General features: G+C 40.1%; 1 protein-coding gene across 1 annotated transcript; it reads left to right on the top strand.

Moving 5' to 3' along the window:
* Positions 1-8,501: 8,501 nt before the first annotated feature.
* LOC131520630 (olfactory receptor 52K2-like) lies at positions 8,502-9,452 on the top strand. Its single transcript, XM_058745011.1, has one exon. The coding sequence runs from the start codon at positions 8,508-8,510 to the stop codon at positions 9,450-9,452; it is 945 nt and encodes a 314-aa protein (XP_058600994.1). The 5' UTR covers positions 8,502-8,507.
* The last annotated feature ends 6,377 nt before the right edge of the window (positions 9,453-15,829 follow it).

Genomic DNA, 15,829 nt, shown 5'->3' with positions numbered 1-15,829 from the left:
TTGTGAGAAAATCTGTTTGCACACATTTGAGAAAATCCGTCTGCACACATGTGAGAAAATCCGCCTGCATCTGCCGCATTTGTGAGAAAATCAAGTCACATTTCATCATAAAAAGGCAAATGAGTCTCACAGTTGTAACACACAATACATATTTGTCCATACATCTGCATTTTCTCTCAAATAATTTTGTATTTGCAAATCAGTTTGCGTTTGTTTGAAAGACGAGTTTTCTTTGCAAAGCAGATTGTGTTTATTTGCAAAACACTGGATTTGTTTGATGAATATTGGCACAAAATTCACTCCATACACGTCAGCATGACATCAGAGCAAGGCAGACGTGACTCGGACACTTTTCTAACCGGCATGCATCTCACGGTGATCACCGGTGAACGGCTCTGTGCAGATTTTGCTCATCTCAAACAAGCCTATTCCTTTCAAGTCACAAGCAAGTCTCAAGTCAAATCCCAAGTCCTCAAAGAGTTAAAGTTAATGAGATAATTAAGTGACTAATTAAATGATGATTGTGCATTAGTGATGAACACCTGCTGTTATTGAGAATTACAGATGTGGACATCAGCGTTTGCTTTAGTTGGGCTTTTGACCCTTGACTTCCGGCCTTAGATATCTCTTTGTAGCAATGCATGTGGTGTTGTAAAGTATAGAGGTCAGTGCTATGCAGTAAGCAGGTGTTAACTGTTTCACTATAAAACCTGACAAGTCACTGTAATTCAAACCGATGGGGAGTAAGCCGATTACCTTAAAAACTCGTCAAGTTAGGTTAATTCAAACCATTTGAAGAAACTGATTGCCTTCAACCATTTAAATTTTTAAAACTAACAGTTATGAGTACTCTGAACTTATTTCTGTTGAGTTCACTAAAAGAAGATATATATCCCCGATAAGTCACGGTAACTCAAACCGTTTGAGTAAACCAATTGCCTTAAAAACCCAAGTTAGGTTAACTCAATCCGTTTGAGGAAACGTATTGCCTTAAACAATTTAAGTGTTTTAAACTAACAATTATGAGTTCTATTAACTTATTTCAGTTGAGTTCACTAAAATAAGATATACATTGCAGTTAAGTAATTAAGTGATTAATTGAGTGCTGATTGAGCATTAGTGATGAACACCTGCTGTTAACAAACAGAATCACTGACAGAAAGAGAAATACAAGAACAACAACTAACTTTAGTCACAGCCTTAGATGAAATCAACTGAAATAAAATACATTAAATCTCAAGATCTGATTAAACAACCCCACAAATAACATCACCAGCTCCACTTATTAATAACCAGACTGATTTTATTTCTGCTAGACATCTACAGAATATCTTATTGAGAATTAACTAAGGTTTAGATGTTGATTTATTGTTTCATTTGAAGTAACCATGTTAGAGATCAGTGTCTGCTTTAGTTGGGCTCTTGACCCTTGACATATGTATTAATTTCTTTCTTTTTTTTTCCCTCTGGCGGTTGTAACCATGTGTTTCTCGAGCATGTTTGTTACAGCTCAAAAGCCTAGAGAAAATGATTAGTAGTTGGTTGTTATAAGCTTATAATAACTATCATCTATTAGTGAAATGATCTCATTGAGAGTGAACATAGACTCATTGTGTGTGTTTAGTCTCTGGTTAAATGCATGTTGTATTGGTTATAGTAAAAGTGATTTTAAGAGCCGTTCTGTGACAGTAATATAAAGGACTTTCCAAACAGTTTGACCACAAAAATCTATCAAAATTAATCTATCGCAGCAACTAGACACACTGTAACGGGGCTGACGAGACGTGAGACGTGCGGATCCATGTGCAAGCTTTTATTTAAAGGCATGGTCATAAATACAGGCAGGGTCGAAACAATGGCAAACAGGTATGGCAGGGACAAGACAAAGAGTAATCCTAGGACAAGCGTGGGTCGACGATCGGCGAACAGTATCTAATGGGGCAAGGCAGAAAGAATAATCCAGGTACACGAGTTAGAATCCAAGAGAGGTGCAAACAGAGTCCAAACGGCAAGGCAAGGGTTAATCCAGGGAACACAGGCTAGAAACAAACACAGGAAAACAGGCAAGGCAAAGGCTAAGTCAATAAACTGGGCTCCGTAGACTAGCTATCGCTGGGAGAATGATAAACGCATACAATACTCGGCAGTGAGGGAAAGAAAGTCCAGGGTTTATATAAGGCATGTAATCAGTGTGTGACAGAGCAGGAGCCCACCAGGGCGGAGCAGAATACCACCAGAGCCAGATAGCAGAACACCACGGTGGCGCGGACAGAACAGGCGGAGCAGAAGAACACCAGAACCAGACAGCAGACCACCACGGCGGAGCAGATGGAACAGGTGGAGCAGGAGACCACCAGAGCGGAGCAGACGGACCTGAAGACCACCACGGCGGAGCAGATAGAGCAGGAGCACACCACGACGGATCAGGAATCCACAGCAGAGACGGGGACCTAGGGAAAACTGAGACACAAGGAGGAGAAAGAACATGCACAGACACAAGGACTGAGGTAGGGAACATGGGAAGTCTATGAATCTCTTCCCTGGTGGCAACTGAGCGGGGCAAGCAGTCCATAACTAAAAACATTGGTGGGAAGGGGACAGACAAACTGTTCAAAAGCGGCCTCCGTGGCCATGACAGGACAGGACGAGAGTTCAGAGACAGCCCTTCTGGCTGCGACAGGACAGGCAGAGAATTCACAGGCGGCCTCCATAGCCGTGACAGGGCAGGACGAGAGTTCATTGACGGCCTCCATAGTCGTGACAGGGCAGGACGAGAGTTCAGGGACAGCCCTTTTGGCTGCGACAGGACAGGCAGAAGAGTTCAGGGGCAGCCCTTCTGGCTGCGACAGGACGAGGATATGCAGATGGCCTCCATAGCCGTGACCGTACAGGACGAGAGTTCATTGACGGATACTGCTGACACCTCTGGAGGTTCTACAGTGGTAAATTCAGGACACAGGGAGAGTTCAGTAATGGTTTCTTCGACCGCAACACAACAGGCTGAGAGTACATTACTGGGCGCCACCACCATACGAGGAGCTGAAGTGAGCACCGCCGCTTCGGGAGGTTCTGCAGCATGTACCGCCACCTCTGGAGAAACTGCAGCGGGCACCATCACTTCGGGGAACACAGCAGCGAGTGCCACTACGTCAGGAGGTTCTGCAGCGTCAGCCGCCACCTCTAGAGACATCATAGTGGACGCTGCCACCTCTGGGAGTTCTGTGGTGGTGTATGCAGCCCAAACACACCAAAATGCGATCCCCATGATGGGAAGCACTTCAGACAGGGGAATCAGTTCAGGAACAGGAGGACTAGAGTGAGTGGGTTTGGGGATACCAGCTGCGCGTGCAGACACCAGCGGTGAATACCTCACACTGGATACCAGACTGGGATAATGGAAGACTGACCTTGATGATCTCGGTGTGTCAGCCCGGACGTGACCCGACTCTAGAAGGTCAGCGGAGACATGACCCGACTCTGGAAGGTCAGCGGAGACGTGCTGCTGTGACTCTGGACGAACATCTGTGACGTGCTGCTGTGACTCTGGACAAGCAGCTGTGACGTGCTGCTGTGACTCTGGACGAGCAGTTGTGACGTGCTGCTGTGACCCTGGACGAGCAGCTGTGACATGCTGCTGTGACTTGGCTTGACTCTTTAACATCTACTGTGAATTGACTTGATTCATGTAGATTGACTGTGACTTGACCCAACTCATGACGATCTACAGTAGCTTGACTGGATTCAGGAAGATCAACGGTGACTTGACTGGGTTCACGAAGATCAATGGTGACTTGACTTGGCTCTTTAAGATTGACTGCGACTTGACTTGGCTCTTTAAGGTTGACTGTGACTTGACTTGATTCGTGATGATCAACATTAGCTTGGCTTGACTCGTGAAGATCAGCTGTGACTTGGCTTGACTCGTGAAGATCAGCTGCGACATGAAGATCAGCTGTGACTTGGCTTGACTCGTGAAGATCGGCTGTGACTTGGATTGACTCGTGAAGATCAGCTGTGACTTGGATTGACTCGTGAAGATCAGCTGTGACTGCCATTTTGCGATCGGGCTCCGCTGTTGCCACCATTTTGTGCTCGTGCTCTAGTGTAGCTGCCATTATATGAGTGAGTGCAGTGTCGCATTCCTCTGCGATACCCACAGTAAACACTGAACCAACAGTCAATAAAGCATAGTCCAAAAATCAACTCAGTGATGAACGCGGACCCTCGCGTCTGAGCTGAGATCGCAGAGGCTGATTAATGCCATCACACAAAATCTCAATCAGGATTATGTCCGGTAGATCTGAATAATGAGCGAATGCTAAAAACTCTCTAACATGGTTCTCCAATGACCGTGGGCCTTGTTTAAGGACAAACAATAGTCTAGTTGTGTCCATACCTGACCAATGTCCGTCTGAGAAGTTGCTGGATCCTTGTGACGCCGAGTATTCTGTAACGGGGCTGACGAGACGTGAGACGTGCGGATCCATGTGCAAGCTTTTATTTAAAGGCATGGTCATAAATACAGGCAGGGTCGAAACAATGGCAAACAGGCATGGCAGGGACAAGACAAAGAGTAATCCTAGGACAAGCGTGGGTCGACGATCGGCAAACAGTATTCAATGGGGAAGGCAGAGAGAATAATCCAGGTACACGAGCTAGAATCCAAGAGAGGTGCAAACAGAGTCCAAACGGCAAGGCAAGGGTTAATCCAGGGAACACGGGCTAGAAACAAACACGGGAAAACAGGCAAGGCAAAGACTAAGACTAAGTCAATAAAATGGGCTCCGTAGACTAGCTATCGCTGGGAGAGTGATAAACGCATACAATACTTAGCAGTGAGGGAAAGAAAGTCCAGAGTTTATATAAGGCATGTAATCAGTGTGTGCGTGTGATTAGTGCAATAAGCCGTGTGTGCAATCAATGATGGGAAATGGAATCCAGTGTGAAGCATGGTGTGAAAGTCAATGTGGTGAGCGAGTGATCTCTGGTGGTGAATGAACAGAAGTGCAGGGACAGGATTTGTGACACACACACAGACATCAAGAATCAGCTTACGAACCTCAACAATGGTGACCATTAAAAAAAATACAAATTAATTCTGCAGTGCATGCTGGGTACCAGCATAGTACAAAACTCATCCATGGCTTCCAGCATGCATTGCTGCATGATTTTTTAATTTTTTTTTTATCACAAAACTAGTCTTAAGTCGCTGGGGTATATTTGTAGCAATAGCCAAAAATACATTGTATGGGTCAAAATTATATATTTTTTTCTTTTATGCCAAAAATCATTAGGATATTAAGTAAAGATCATGTTCCATGAAGATATTTTGTACATTTCTTACCGTAAATGTATAAAAACTTTTTGATTTTGATTTTTGATTAGTAATATGCATATGCACAAATGTGCAAATAGTGTAATGTAAATAAAATTGTTGTGACTGTTTATATTGAAAAAATCACACTCCAACATATATGCAATAATGGCAATATTATTACCCAATATATAATTTAATCTTGACGATCAAATTCCTAATGCCTTTCGCGTCTGCATATTGACAGCAAAGGTTTCTTAAAGCAATGGAGGACCCTGCAAGTCAAAAAATTGAAGGGCTACCCTGTGCGTCAAAAAGTGATTCCAAGTGGTCCTGACCAAGCAACAATATGTGACGAGTTGGGAGTGAGAATGTGTTGTTTTGAAAATCTAAAAATGCACAAAGTTCTCAGTAAGTGGTAGGGTTGGTGTAAGGTGATAGAAAATACAGTTTGTACAGTATAAAACCATTAAGCCTAAGAAGAGTCCCCGCAAACCACCAATACCAATGTGTGTGTGTGTGTATAAATACCATACATGTCACTGAGCAGCTTTAAGCAGTCTTTGTAAATAAACATACTGTAAATGCTATGTCAGATGCAGTTTTTGTTCCACCTTTTGGCTTTTGTTGATGTTGAAAGAAAATTGACTGGTAACTAGGGGTGTCCCCCAATAGTCGACGATTCAATGCTTCGATTCGAGGAGCCTGATTCGACTCCCAATCTCACAGTCAAATATTCGCGGGGTGTTATGATCATGCCATTTTTGCTATATGGGGGTGATCAAATGTCTGATTTCACATCGAACTACCGGTTTTCTCCCAATAAGTTAATATGCAGCCTATTATGATAATGCTGTAAATAAGAATCTTAAAAGAAAGAAGCTTTAAATAAATATTAATGTGCGTGAATAAATCCAACTTCCCCTATAGATTAAAGTTTCGCTTTCTAATCCGTCACCGACAGAGGAGCATTTTGGCGGCAGGGATTTAAATCTTTAACAAGACTCAAATTGACACAGGCAGAGTGGAAGGCATAATTTTCTTTTCGATCAGGCAGGGTACAACAAGTAATTTCAAAACGTTTCAGTCGGTTTATTTATATCGTGTATGTATTATTTATCTCATATAAGATGCATTTGGTTGAGTTACGCTACAGTAAAGCGCTTCATTGTAGTAGCCTACCCTACTATACATAGGCTACGGTAATTATCTCTTCACTGCGTGGTGCGAGCAGGACCACAATGCAGAATATTAATAACTATGACTGGCACTGTCATATACATAGCATTATAATGAGAACACTATTATAATAAAACACTGTGATTTTTTTAGTGTTTAGTTGTGTTTCTGCATGTTATTGCGTGAAGAACGCGTCCACAAAAAGAGTTCATTCAGAGCCATGCAGACGCGTTCATGTGCATTCGGGGCATTTTGTGCAGATAGCCTATAAGTCGTAATATTAACGTTATGTTATATAAATAACGGAGCGTATTCTATGTGAGATAAATGAGTTAAATCCCATTGATTAAAAACCGGCTATCATATGCTTCAGTCTACTGGTCCTCTTCAGCGTGCGCAGCTCAAAACTGAAATGCAGAACTCACATAACATTATAATGAGCGCACTATTGTAAAAAAAAAAAAATGTTGTGAATTTTTAAGGGTTTCGCTGACGTTTAATGATAACTATCTTTTAATCAAAACATAAAACATTATTTTCCCCCGTTTGCGAGGCGTTTGTTACACATTTTCCCTGTGTATTTATGACTGTCGAAAGTCTGACTTGACTCTTGGTAATGTATTTTGCCCTGCCCCCAAATATATGATTCGATTATCAGTCGACTATCGGCATGATTCGAAAATTCCGATTCGACTATGAAAATCCTTAGTCGGGGACACCCCTACTGCTAACAGTCTATTGTAATTGTTTGAAGTCATGTATTTGAGATATAGGCATAAACAACAGGGCTGTTGGCTGCTGCTATCGATGATTCTCAGTACAAAGACTTTGTCAGTCTAGAAATAGCTGAGATGGCCTGAGAGCTTGGTGACCTGACTTGACCAGGGTGACCCAGCATGGCTCCTTAAAGTTTGTATATTGGGCAACTGTTTGTTTCTCTGTGTCTATGCTTGCCAGAGTGTGATATCGCAGCACATACTGACAGGATTTATGAAACGGGGAAACACAGTCAAGCAGAAAACAAATAATCCCAGTGCTGTAAGATTAAGTATCAGAACTCTTGAAATCTTTCTAATATTTAATAAAATCAGTACGTACCAGCATATTTTTGGTAAATTACACAAATGTCCATAAACTGGGTCATGATGCAAGTTTAGTCACAATGTCATAAACAAGGTCCTGTTGTGCCCTTAGATTTTCCATATGTGAAAAACAATTGTTGCTCTTATTATTTCATTATTTCAACCATGAACATTAAGACTCTCATGCAAATGGTTTGTGATGATTTGCAATTGGCATGACATCACTTGTAATAATCTGTGGTGAAACAAAGCCCAATTAACTTGTATAAGATAATTGGCCCCCTGGTGATGTTAAAAGTCTCTCTTGGTCAACTCAGACCTTAAGCCTGTATCCCTTGAGTGCTATTTGGTGTGATTTTAGCAAGATGAAAGTAAGTTTGACCCTGACTATATACAGTAGCAACAGAAACACAAAGGGCCCTTGAGATTAATCTAGCCAAGTAAACAGTCCAGTAATCAGGAACGAGTTAGAGCTACTGAGATTTTTTTTTTCCTTTTTTTTTTCTCAAATATGGAAACTGATTTCTGTTATTCTCTACAGAGTTCACAGGCCCACTCATGATTAGGCCTGCAAATACTCTGACTACCATGAGACAAGCTAGTGAGATAAAAACATGACGTATTATTAGAGGTAGTTGATAGACAAATATTTTCATATAGCCAAATAACAGTATATTTAGAGCTTGTCATAAATTTTAATGAGTGTAATGAAAGCTTCAAAGACAACACAGTTCTTATCTGACTGATAGTAAATTTGTTTTGTATTGTCATTTTATTGCAACGGAAACATTGATTTTATATTTGTCGCCATGGTGTAAATATGTATTTTATTTCAGGGTATACGTATATTGTTAAGAGGGAAACTTGATCAACTATAAATTCTCAGTTTTAGCAACACAACTTGTTGAAACAGAACAGGGCTTTTATTCAGCATGAATGATCTTTCTGCACAAAATATTTCATTCACAGAGTTTAAGCTGATTGGTTTCTACAGTCTAGGAAAATGCAGGCCCTTTTTATTTATTCCTTTCTTTCTGATGTTTTTATTGGCTATCACAGCAAATTCTATTCTCATATATTTAATCAAATCTCAAAAGTCTCTTCATTCTCCTATGTATGTATTAATAGGTATTATGACAGTTTTAGACTTGATCTTGCCAATATTTTTTGTACCTAACATGCTTCTTGGCTTTTTATTCAATTGGAGTAGTATATCTCTAACAGGTTGTTTGATACAAATGTTTGGCATTCATTTTGTTGGAGCATTTCAATCTACTTTGCTTTTGTGGATGGCACTGGATCGTTACTTTGCAATATGCAAGCCACTTAATTATCATAAATACATGGAAATTGCTAACTTTTCAAAAATTGTTTTTGTGCCATTAATCAGAAATGGATTTCTGATGATCACTATGGTCTCTTTAGCAGGAAAACTGTCATTTTGTAGAAATATAATCGATCACTGTTTATGTGAGCACATGGCATTGGTTCAGTTAGCCTGTGGAGATATATCTGTTAATAACATTGTAGGACTTCTGTCTGCTTTCATAATCCCAACTACTGATTTTATTATCATTACAATTTCATATATTGTGATTTTTACCTCTGTGTTTAGATCTGGTAAGGCTCATTTAAAGGCCATAAATACCTGCATTACCCACATTATTGTTATGACACTTGGTTTGACTTCTGCCTTGATTGCATTTATGTCCTACAGAATAAGGAATAATGTTTCTTCTAGCAACCGTGTATTTATGAGCATAATATACATTCTGTTTCCGAGTTGTTTTAACCCAATAATCTATGGGTGGAGAACAAAAGAAATAAAACAAACTTTTCACAAATTTATAAAGAAGAGAAAGGTTTTACCTGTTTAAAATAAGTAAATGGCTATTATAAATGAATGGATGTTACAAAGTGAAAATGTGAGATGACTACAATAAGATATTGTAATATATGTAAAGCACAATCCATTGTCATGTGATGTGTATTCTGTTCAGCTGTATTCTGAGAACTCTTACTGTTGATTGTATTTAGTTTAATTTTATCCGTTTTCGCAGTTGCCATGTTGATTAATTTATGGCTGCATCCCAAAGCTTAGGCAGATGCTTTGTTGCCTCGCTGCCCTAAAAGGCAATGACTTTACAGGCAGCGTTTGTGTACGAAGGTACTTCATGAAACAGACAGGCTTCTGAGGTAACATAACAGTATAATAATGCACTGGTTCCCAACCTTGTTGCTGGAGCCCTCCCAATTCTGCACAATTTCTCCTTTGTCTGGCACACCCATTTCAGGCCTTGGAGTCTCTACTATTGAGTTGATGACCTAAATTAGGTGCTTTGGTGATAACTAAACAAATAAGTAATTACTGCAATACTTTTCACTAGAAATGAAACTTTAAGTTGAAAAAATGGTCAAAATCATACATAACATAAAACACAAACTGACTGTCATCCGCAACTTTCAGACACCATTTTATTCTTCAGCTCTACTGTTACAGAACTACACACACAGAACTGTGGGCTATCATAGGCAGCAAAGGAGACATCTATGCTACTTTCAAAAATCGATCAGATAGACAGAATTTGATGCGATTGTTGGATTTGGACATGCCTTGTCGACCTCTGTATACTGCTTTTGGAGGAAGCATTTTTCAACTTTTAGACATTTTAACTTTTTAGACTTTTAACCTACAGTATGTTTATATCTATTCCCTTTGTAACTAATTGTGCTCACAGGTTTTTAATTTATTTTTTCATTTTCTCTGTGTATTTAGTTTCTGTCAAGTTGCAAGTTGCTAAATGCAAGTGTTCACTTACTGTCTCCCTCCTAGACTATGAATGATTACTCCATGTTTTCAATAAAAAAACAAAAACATATATATACACACACACACACACACACACATATATATATATATATATATATATATATATATATATATATATGAAAAGAATTATTGTATTACTAGAAAAATACGTAAAAGTAAGTCTTATTATTATTCAATTATGTTTGTCTATAATTGTGAGTTAAAATAAGATCAGACAACATTTTGTAAAGGTGGAGGGGCCCAAAATTTAAATAAAATTAAATAAAATTAAATAACTGACACAAATTTAACTTCTGTGGTTCTTCATCATCTGTGTACTGACACATTCACCTCGGACTCCCATAAGCCCTGTACCTGGAACAGATTACAATCCACCTGTCTCCCATTACAAACACTGTGAAAAAAATGTTGTTAAAAAATGGCCATATTCTGACAGTACACTCTAAAAAATGCTGGGTTAAATATAACCCAACGCTGGGTTAAAAAGGTACAAACCCAGCGGTTAGGTTGTTTTGACCCAGCGGTTGGGTTATTTTGACCCAGCAGTTGGCAGAATTGGAAAGTCCGGGGGTCAGAAAGTAAAAGTCCTGCCATATGTTTATTCCAACTCAGCAGCTGATTTCACCAGAGGAAGAACCAAGTCTCAAGTCAAGTCCTCAAAGAGTTAAAGTTAATGAGATAATTAAGTGACTAATTAAATGATGATTGTGCATTAGTGCTGAACACCTGCTGTTATTGAGAATTACAGAGGATCAGATGTTGATGTTTTATTGGTTAAAATGATGGCACCATCATGGAGATCAGTGTTTGCTTTAGTTGGGCTCTTGACCCTTGACTTCCGGTTTTAGATATCTCTCTGTAATAATGCATGTGGTGTTGTAAAGCTTAGCGCAATGCAGTAAGCAGATGTTAATTGTTTTTATACACTGTTAGACATTTCAAAGGGTTTTTACATTAAGGCAAGGCAAGTTTATTTATATAGCACATTTCATACACAGTGGTAATTCAAAATGCTTTACATAAAAGGAAGTGAAGTAGTCATTAAAAATAATAATAAGGAATTAAAAATAATAATAATCACAACAATAAAAACAAAGTGATTTAAAAAATTGATTTAAAAAGAATTTAAAACATTTAAGAATAGAAAATGATTATACATAGTGCAATCAGTTCGGACGTAGCAAAGTGCTCATTCAACAAATGCACAGCTAAACAGATGAGTTTTGAGTCTGGATTTAAATGTGGCTAATGTTCTTGCACATCTGATCTCTTCTGGAAGCTGGTTCCAACTGCGGGCGGCATAATAGCTAAAAGCAGACTCCCTTTGTTTTGTGTAAACCCTTGGTATTTCTAACTGACTTGATCCTAATGATCTGAGTGGTCTGTTAGGTTTATATTCAGTGAGCATATCTCCAATGTATTTAGGTCCTAGGCCATTTATAGATTTATAAACAAGTAAAAGTACTTTAAAATCAATCCTAAATGTAACTGGAAGCCAGTGTAAGGACCTGAGGACTGGTGTGATATGCTCAAATTTTCTGGTTCTAGTCAGAATCCTGGCAGCAGTGTTCTGGATGAGTTACAGCTGTCTAATAGTCTTCTTTGGAAGGCCGGTGAGGAGACCATTACAATAATCCACCCTGCTGGTGATAAAGGCATGAACAAGTTTATCCAAGTCTTGACTGGAAACAAAACATCTAATTCTTGCAATGTTTTTGAGATGATAGTATGCTGACTTAGTTACTGCTTTGACATGACTACTAAAACTAAGGTCTGTCTCCAGAATCACCCCAAGATTTTTGACTTGGTTTTTAGTTGATTGACCCCTAGAGGCAAGGTATGCATTCACCTTGAGAACTTCATATTTGTTTCCAAATACAATGACTTCAGTTTTCTCCTTGTTTAACTGAAGAAAGTTCTGGCTCATCCAACAGTTTATTTCATCAATGCATTGGCAGAGGGAGTCATCGGGGCTATAGTCATTTGGAGATAAGGCTAGGTAAATCTGGGTATCATCAGCATAGCTGTGATAGGCAATTTGGTTCTTTCTCATTATTTGACTTAGTGGGAGCATATACAGGCTAAACAAGAGTGGTGCAAGAATTGAGCCTTGTGGGACTCCGCATGTCATGGACGTCCACTTAGACTTATGCTCTCCTATACTCACATAATAACCTCTCCCTTCTAAGTATGTCCTGAACCATTTGAGTACCATCCCAGAAAGCCCAACCCAGTTTTCCAGTCACTCTAGAAGTATGTTATGATCAACAGTGTCAAACGCAGCACTAAGATCTAGTAGTACCAGCACTGATATTTTGCCAGAATCAGAATTGAAGCGAATATCATTTATTATCTTAATAAGCGTGGTCTCTGTGCTATGATGTGCTCGGAAACCAGACTGAAAATTGTCCAGGTATCCATTTGAGTTTAAGTAGTTGTTCAGCTGGTTAAAAACTACCTTTTCAATAATCTTACCTATGAAAGGAAGATTTTATATTGGTCTATAGTTGTTCAACATTGTGTTATCAAGATTGCGCTTTTTCAGAAGGGGCTTAACGACAGCAGTTTTCAGGGAGTTTGGAAAAGTCCCAGAAAGAAGTGAGGCGTTCACCACTTCTAAGAGATCTGCTTCTAAACAGTTAAGCACACTTTTGAAAAAAAGATGTGAGAAGTGTGTCAAGATAGCATGTTGACGATGTAAGGTGCTGTACTATTTCTTTCAAAATGTTGCTATCAATTGCTTCACAAACAGACATAGTCACTTCTTTTTGAAATTGCGGTCGAATCTGTGTGACCTCTGCAAAACTAGATATGCCAATCTCCTTTCTGATATTATTGATCTTCTCAGAAAAGAAGGAAGCAAACTCATTGCATTTACTGTCAGAGAGCATTTCACTGGGAATTTGACTTGGGGGGTTTGTCAGTCTCTCAACAGTAGCAAAAAGAGTGTGAGAGTTGTTTAAGTGACTGTTTATAAGGTTTAAGAAGAAGGTCTGTCTAGCTGTGGCTAGTTCCACATTGAAAGCATGAAGGCTGTCTTTATAGATGCTGTAGTGAATTTCAAGTTTTGTCTTCTGCCACATCCGCTCAGCTTTTCTGCATTGTCTTTTGATACTCTGAACTGCTGTTGATTTTCTCCATGGTGATTTTTGTCTGCCATTCTTCTTGCAGACCCTTGCCGGAGCAATATCATCAATAACATTCTTAACTTTTGAGTTAAAATAATCCAGGAGAAGATCAACAGAGTCTGCAGAAATGCTTGGTGTTAAAGACATAGCCTTCATAAATAGCGCACTAGTGTTCTCGTTAATGCATCTCTTTCTGACAGAGACAGATCTAGATTCAGTGGTAACAGAGATCAATATATCAAAGAAAATACAGAAGTGATCAGATAGTGCTACATCCTTAATAACAATGGATGAAATGTTTAGACCTCTACTGATGAGTCCACGATTGTGTGTGGGTCCATGCACATGCTGGATTAGGTCAAAAGTGTTTAAAACAGTTATAATTTCTTTTGCAGTTTTGATTTCTGCATTATCTATGTGAATATTAAAATCCCCTGCAATAGTAAAACAGTCATACTCTGAGGAAATCATTGATAACAGTTCTGTGAACTCTTCAACAAAGGCTGGAGAGTATTTTGGAGGCCTGTAAATAATGATAAACAGAATGCATGGAGCACCTTTCAGCACAATACCTAGGTATTCAAAAGACAAATACTGACCAAATGACACTTGCTTGCATTGATAAACATATTTAAATAGAGCAGCTACACCTCCACCTCTCCTAACATTCCTGCAGACACTTGTAAAATTAAAGTTAGGAGGGGCTGTTTCATTGAGGCAGCTGTCTTCAAGCCATGTTTCATTTAGAAACATAAAATCCAGGTTGTTTGTGGTTATTAAATCATTGATCAGAAATGATTTATTTTTTAGTGAGCGAATGTTTAAAAATGCTAACTTGATGGAATTACATTTTGTCTCTACAGCAATCTTAGATTGACGCATTAAAGGCCGCAGATTAGATGGGTCAGCCGTACGGCTTGAGAAGGCCTTAGACTTTCTATCACGTGATAAAACAGAAATATAGAAGGCTACAGGCACACTGGGTTCCCGCTTGTTCTGTGAGCATTTGTGAATGTTGCTGCTAATATAGCGGGGACCCGACACATATCACTGAGAGCTGTTATCAGTTGTTTTTGGTTCACCTACAGCCGATGGAGGAGGGTTTGGGCCCTGGCGTTGTGGCAGCGGTCGGAGAGCTCTCACAGGAGGAGGGAGAGCTGGGCCTGCAGTCTTTGGTGGTTGTGGGGCCCGCCGTTTTTTTAGTTGATATCTGGGGGCTTGCAGCGAAAGAGTGGGAGAGTTTGGTCCCAGCATATACCAGTTCCTCCATTTTCTGTGAGAAGCTTAGAAGCGGAGATTCTGCAGAGAGGGATTGTGTGTCTGGTGAGATGGGCTCTGGCTCTGGTGTTTCCGGTGGCTGTGAAATGTTGTCCTGGCTTCCCTGGCTGTTTTCCAGATAGTTGTCCTTGGGTGCTGTTGTAGTACGTCACAGTCTGTTTGTGATGAGCTCTGTGGGCAGTGCTCAGCCAAGATAGTTTCCATGAGGAAAGTTTGTTTTGGCTGCGTGGTGTTATCAGTGTCCTTGTGGGATGTGTCAACCACAAGATGACTCTGAGGCTGACATGAAGTCCTGTGGTCACTCATACTCTGTCCAGGTGTGTGTGTGCCATTGAGGCTGAGTGGATTGGCACACACCACTGAAGGATGACGGAGGGAGAAATAGATATTGTACTTTAGGTATTTTGCACCAAGTTTGTTTGGGTGGAAGCCGTCCAGTTTAAACAGTTGTCTATGGCACCAGAAAATATTGAAGTTGTCGATGAAGTTGACTCCTTTTGTACTGCAGGTTCTTTGTAGCCATGTATTCAGCCCAAGCAGCCGTGAAAACATGTTAGTTCCTCTTGCTGGGAGTGGTCCACTGATGAACGACTGAACTTCAAATCTTTGAATATCGTTCTTCCCCACATGGAGGATGATTCGATTTGCAGTATTGTGCTTCATCAGAATGTACCGAAGTTCCTTGTTCACATCAGAGACAGTTGCTTGAGGAAAGCAGCATGTAGTTGTAGTCCTGCTACTGATGTTTCTGATAATAGAGTCGCCCACTATCAGAGTCCTGGGCTCGGCTGCACTCTGAGCTGAGTGCCGCTGTCTGCTCGACCTTGAGCGCCTGTTAGTAGCGATGTTAGCTGCTGGCTGATTCGATCCATGTTTTGTCACATTTGGGGATTCCTCACCCACATTCATTAATGCCTCAAATCTGTTCTCAAGATGTATAGGGGGCTGTAGAATGCCAGTGTTTACAAGTCTTGCCATAGCCGTATCTGGGGTAGAGGATGCTACCGCACCAATACGA

Source organism: Onychostoma macrolepis, chromosome 15, assembly GCF_012432095.1.
Source record: "Onychostoma macrolepis isolate SWU-2019 chromosome 15, ASM1243209v1, whole genome shotgun sequence".
Lineage (NCBI taxonomy): Eukaryota > Metazoa > Chordata > Actinopteri > Cypriniformes > Cyprinidae > Onychostoma > Onychostoma macrolepis.
The sequence above is the reverse complement of the archived record's forward strand: the minus strand, read 5'-3'. Positions and strand labels throughout refer to the sequence as shown.

Coding starts and splice junctions, on each gene's coding strand:
- LOC131520630 (XM_058745011.1), top strand. CDS start 8,508: ATGAATGATCTTTCTGCACAAAATATTTCATTCACAGAGTTTAAGCTG.